Source organism: Cyprinodon variegatus, unplaced genomic scaffold (assembly GCF_000732505.1).
Source record: "Cyprinodon variegatus isolate N-32 unplaced genomic scaffold, C_variegatus-1.0 Scaffold731, whole genome shotgun sequence".
Classification (NCBI taxonomy): Eukaryota; Metazoa; Chordata; class Actinopteri; order Cyprinodontiformes; family Cyprinodontidae; genus Cyprinodon; species Cyprinodon variegatus.
In genome coordinates this window covers 35,469-41,468 of record NW_015151184.1, presented here as the reverse complement: position 1 = coordinate 41,468, position 6,000 = coordinate 35,469, and the positions used below count along the sequence as shown (strand labels likewise).

General features: G+C 38.6%; 1 protein-coding gene across 1 annotated transcript in view; it reads right to left on the bottom strand.

Annotated features, from left to right (window-relative positions):
• LOC107097896 (integrin alpha-5-like) overlaps positions 1-6,000 on the bottom strand; it is an 82,195-nt gene that overhangs the window by 42,660 nt on the left and 33,535 nt on the right. The window contains exons 10-12 of the mRNA XM_015395235.1: positions 5,684-5,740; positions 2,351-2,403; positions 1,562-1,770 (exon numbers count right to left, since the gene is read on the bottom strand). Of these exons, the coding sequence (XP_015250721.1) occupies positions 1,562-1,770; positions 2,351-2,403; positions 5,684-5,740 (319 nt within the window). The remainder of the gene's footprint in view (positions 1-1,561; positions 1,771-2,350; positions 2,404-5,683; positions 5,741-6,000) is intronic.

The window sequence follows — 6,000 nt, the reverse complement described above, 5'->3', positions numbered from 1 at the left end:
CAAAAAAGTACTCCAGAGTGTTGTTCAGCATGGGGGTGAGTAGAAAATGAAGGCTAATCATGTTTTGGGTGTACTATTCCTTTAAATCGGGATCTGAATTCATTGTTGCCTCACCAAGCCCAGATTTGTGGACTTTGTGACTAAAATTTGTTCTCTTTGCCTGACATTTTCTCTTAACTCATGGAGCTCTGCTGCTCCTCTTGAATGTGTCTCCTCTACATTTCAGTTTTAAGTAGATGTCTGTGTCTGGATGGATTTGCAGCTGTGCCAGACTCTTCAGAGCTCCATGAAATGTTCCAAACTTTAAAAGGTGTGTTATAACCCAACTCCTCATTAAACAGCCTCCTGATTTATTTGGTGAGTTCTTTGGACTTACACAAAGGCTTTCCTCTACATGTAATCGACTGTGGCCCATCACTCTTATTCTAATGTGATAGGAGTTTGAAATCAATTTAAATATGTTGACATGTTAAAATTTACTTCATTTTGAAAAACCAGCACTGCCAGCTCCTGTCTGTCCTGCTGTGAAGCTGGTTAGTGCTTGCCCTAACTGGTGGCTACCATAGACATTATATACGTAGACGCCTCATTGGACGTTGGCTGGATGGCAGTTCAGACAGCTGCTGTCAGAACGAATAGGAGGGGCCTTTGGTCTCACATGAAAAATGAGTCAGAGATAATATTACAATAATCTTTTACATGTCACAACCCCTTAAAAAACCAAAACAAATTTTAAAATTACCTTTCATTTAGATTGCACTTATTCATTCAGATTAAAAATGCTCGGCTCATTTGGAGCTGCATTTCACCTCCTGTTGTTAATAGTCTCTAGATAATAATAAATTCTGACTTTTTTCATTTAATGGAGGAATAATAATATAGGTAAATATAGTTGATAATATGTTGAGACTCCAAAAGAGATTTCATCTTTAAGAAACGGGTGCAATACAGTTTGTCCAAGTGGAGTTGCCATATGATGACGTCATAAGAAGGGGCAGGACCCCAAGCAGATCTGGTACCTACACCGTGCGTTATGCATACACTAGTAGCTATTCAAAATCTCCCCACGTTCCTTGATGGTGCTTGGTTGGTCCCCTAAGATTCCTGTTTAAACATCAATCTTTGTGCATAAATATTCTTTCTGTCATGATTTGTTGACTTTTAAGATCTAAAGAGAAGCGTCATCTCCTGGTCAGACCCTGTAATTCAGTGAAAGGGTGGAGTCAGAGTAAAAAATATGCACACCCAGGAGAAGGCCAGTGGCTGAAAGCTAGAGGCTTTTGACTGGACAGGGCCATTTTAAATGGCTGCTACTGTACCATAAAATAACTTCTAGAGTTTAATTGGAAGACCATCCACATGTTTTGAGGAGGGGCTCTTAGTTTTGTTGTTTTGGTCCAACCCCTGGTGTAATTGATGTGTTCACATCTACTCAAACAAACCCACTTAATAGAAGATATAAACCTAAAAACCTAGAAAAACATCTCAAGTTTGAAAAAAACCCATAGATTTTTTTTATCAGGGGATGCTTGTCGTCATTCAGTAAAAGGTGAAGATGTACCATTGAAGCCATCCTGGTTGAGATCACCCAGAGGAGCCAGAGAGGTGCCAAAACGACCAAACACCTCGGAGCCCAGGAGATGGGTTTGAGCTGGCTCCAGATGCAGCGGGCCCCTCTGGAGGTAAACGTACACCTTCCCCAGCTCCTCCAGGCGCCCGTTGAGCCCGGGGCGCATGAATGTTGGAGCACCAACAACGAGGTCATCAAAACTGTTTGTGAAAGAGAATTTTACGGATCAATACAGAGAGGAGAGGAATTAGAACAGGGATAATATACTTTATATACTGGAAAAAATCGAAATCTAGATAAGTCATTTTTTCTTAACATAAGTGAATTTGTTCTTGGATTGAGGAGGTAAGAGAAATTTTTCCAATGGAACAAGACAATTTATACTTAAAATAAGAAAACACAATTGCGTTGTCTTATTTCAAGTGCATATAAACTTTACTCTTATTTTAAGAGTAAAAATACTAATTTCATCTGCAAACTATCTCATTAGCTACTCAAATTAAGGATAAATGCACTTCATCTAAGAAATTTTTACTTATCTCTAGATCGTTTTTCCAGTGTAACTCCACCAGGGTTTAAGCATAAATAGCTCCAATAATGAACAAAATAGGAAGTAAATGATAGGAGAGGAAAAGTTTCATGACGTGTTTAAACGTTAAGAGTGACTCCATGATGGGAAGTCCCCACACACATTCAGCTTCTGCTGTATTTTCTCTGCTCTCATTTTACCTCCCTCTATTTTCTGCCACCGTTTGTGTCACCGCGCCTCCCTCCGCTTACCCGTCGTTGTTGATGTCAGTGGCCGCCACCGCGTAGCCATAGTAGGACCCCATCTGGAATACATTTTAAAAAGGGCCCAGTTAGCCTGTAATCACACCATGGTGCACAGATCCTTCTCTTTCCTTCATTTTTTTTCCCTCTGCCTTTCATCTCCTGTCTCCTCCACCACTACCACTCTAGAAGATTTGCTTAAAATCTCTCAATCCCACAATCCCCCAGCGTCCTTTTTTCTCCCTTTTCACAGAAATTCAAAGTTTGAGCTCCTGTAGATTGAAGTAATTAAATGGAATAAAACGATTTCTAAACTTCACAAACTACTAGCTTTACTTTTTATGTTCACTTAAAGCAAATAAATATAATTATAAATTGTGGTATCCTGACTATGTTGCACTGCAAAATAATTAAATGAAGAGAAGAAAAAGAAACAGATTACTTGATAAATGTGTCTTCTCATAGAAAATCGCCTTTCACATGAGCCTAATTGTTTTCATTCAGGATCTGTTTAACATTAGTGCATTCAGTCTTTTTGCTCATCCTCCATTTAAAATGTTTTCAAACTTCCATAGATTTCTCTTTGATGCTTTTTCTAACATCTGAGCAGAAGTATTTAACTTGTCAATTGTTTTCACCGCTCTTAGATGTTATATTTATATTTTTCCACAAATATAAAGTTGCAAAGAGTTTGAATTCAAGTAAGTCCATCTTTCTTGAAAGATTGGGGTGTTTTTTGTTTCTTTTTTTGCTTTGGACAAATAAGGAAGAGATTGAGAATTTATGAAGATTATCTATATTCAAAGAAAATTTAAAAAAAGTTAAATTATATTTCAAATGCATCATATCTATCCATCCATCCATTTGCTGTCACACTTTATCCCTGCTAGGGTCGTGAGGGGTGCTGGTGCTCTCCACCTGTCAATGGGCGAGAGACGGGGTCAACCCTCGACAGGTAACCAGTTCATCACAGTCCTAGATATCTAATTTTATTATTTTAGGGGCAAAAATACTGAAAAATCATCTTTTTCAGCTGTTTAGATTCAAGGCAGATCCTGGATGGGGCCGCCTTTTACAGCTGCTTTTTGTATCTCTGCTTCTGTCTCCTTGAACCCCAGTCGGCCTCAGCAGATGGCCGCTCACACTGAGCCTGGTTCTGCTGGAGGTTTCTTCCTGTTAAGAGGGAGTTTTTCCTCTCCACTGTCACTACAAGCATGCTTAGTGTGAGGAATTGCCTTCAAGTTAATGAGTCGATGCAATCAGCTGGTTTTCCTTAGATAGAAAACTTTTTAATCAATCTGACTGGATGATCTGGTGAACTGTAAAGTGCCTTGAAATGACATGTTGTGAATTGGAGCCATAGAAATAAACTTAACTGAAATTGAATTGAATTAAAATGATGTAATCAGACAGAGAGTCGTGTTAAAATTCTGGTATTTCAAATTATATATAAAAAAGAAAAGTTAAATTCTCAACATTATGATATTCACTCTAATACCCCAAGAAATGATTTCCCAAAGCAAAGAATAAAAATGTTCCCTATACAGGTTTTTTTATTTGGAAAAAAGTTTAAAAAATGACGTCTCCATTCTCTCCCTCCAACCGCTAACAAAAAAGCAGCATGAGTCAGTACCTTGGTCCCTGGAGAACAGATTTTATTTGAAAATGGAATCGCTGGCTGGATTTATCAGTCTGAGTAAAGCTTACAGCACAAAGACTAAAGGGTGTTTATGCAGCTGAGCTAGCCAGCGGTGAGCACACACCCACAGAGCAAAGCTTCAGCCAGGGGCTTCACACAGACCACTTTCAATGACAGCTCATGCTACCCCCTCCACCTAGAAAAAGGTTTTCCATTATCAATCAACTTAAAATTATATCTTACAATATGCTAAATTAAAAAAGTACTAAATCATTTGATTTTAACAATTTACTATATCAGTTTTATGACATATTGCCTAAATAAACCAATTTTAACATTATGAAATTGGACATATTTTGAAGATATAAAGAAAGAAGGAACCTATTAGGTTTCTGAAAAAGAAACATGAATGAAACATGTGAATTCTTCTGATTTCCAATGTAGAGAAATGTAAAACTACTTTTGAAGACAGGGTTTGTCACTACGATATTTATCTCTTTGTTTCAGTGAAGTGTCTGTTTTTAGTGTAGTGCGTTAATTTAACAGCTAGTTAAATAAGAAAATACAAATCTATCGGTCACATCATTAAATCAAACGTTGTGTATCACAAAGGCAAGAAATGCCCTCTCCTGCAAATTTGATGAAGCCTGGAGTGATTTTGCCGGAGCAGCAGGAAATTTAAGGTGAGCGCGGAGAGGACTTTAAGCGGAGCGTCCTGGCGCAACTTTAAGCGGCAGAGCGAATGAGAGAACATCCTCCTGAGTGGAGAATTGAGCGGCGCTCCTCTTCGTTAACATGCTCTACTCTGGATCCATTTATCTTTCCCAAGGGGGGGTCATTTCGGTGGCTGGAAGTTGGAGGGGATATTCGGCTGCCATTCGCTGCCATTCGGCTGGGAAGGGCCATTTTGATTGGCTGCTACTGTAAGAATGAATAGAGGCGCCTCTAGTGGACGGTGTGTCATCCCAGCTAGAGGTTCCGCCTTAAACCATAATACTGCAAAGTGATTGGCTGATCGGTCTGGAATGTTTGAAGTGGGACCAGATGGATTGTTTTGTGTTTGTAAGTAAGAATTCATCTTGGGGGGAAAAGTTTTAAAAGAGGTTAAAAAACGAAACTACGACACACTTTTTAGGTTTTGTTCCAAAGACAGTTTAAATAAAACAACGCAGCCCTTTCTTTCCAAACCTAGTCATGTTCTACTCGTGGTGGCCTTTCATATAATATCTAACTGAAACGCTTTAAGCTGTGGCTGTAAATGTGGAAAAAAAAGTTTAAAGGGTATAAATAGATATTACAGCAGTAAAAGCGCTGTTATGACGCAGTCTTTGAAAAATGGTTTTAAAAAAAAAGAGCTTATTATGCATGGTCCAAAAGCCACCTTAAACTAAAGCTCAGTAGGAAGAAGTTTCCATCATACAGGCAGTATGAATGTATGAAAGGAGGACTTTGTGCTGCTGCTAAAATAAGCAACATGATTCATCCCTGATTTTTTTTTTATGTGGTTAAACATGTAAAACTGCTGTTATATGTATAAATAGTCAATCTATCACCTCCAGCTTAAAAAGCAGAGCTGGAACCACAAAGGAACATAATCAACAGGGCTTACTGTATCCCTAACCTTTGACCCCTGTACAGTCCCATTAAACACAGAGCTAATTAATCCTCCTTTACACACCTTTAAGGTGGAAGTGATCACATACCTGATCCCCGGTCAGGTTCAGTACAGATTTTAGATCCTTTCCACTTAAAATGGAAACCTATAACACACACATACAAAATAAGACAACCAAATTGTTATTTTATAAAGAGGAAATAAAGCAGTTTGACATTTTTAGATGTGGTTAAAGGTATGGGGAGGATGTTCTGTACCCGGGTGGATTTTTAAAATAAGGGGTCCTCCTAAATGTCAATCATTCAGGTGATATGTTTTCGTAAGGCCGTCCCTTTTCTGTGCATGCACACCCTTAGATTCCCAATGGGAAATTCCATTGGGACCAAGTAGCACTAAATTGGTGAC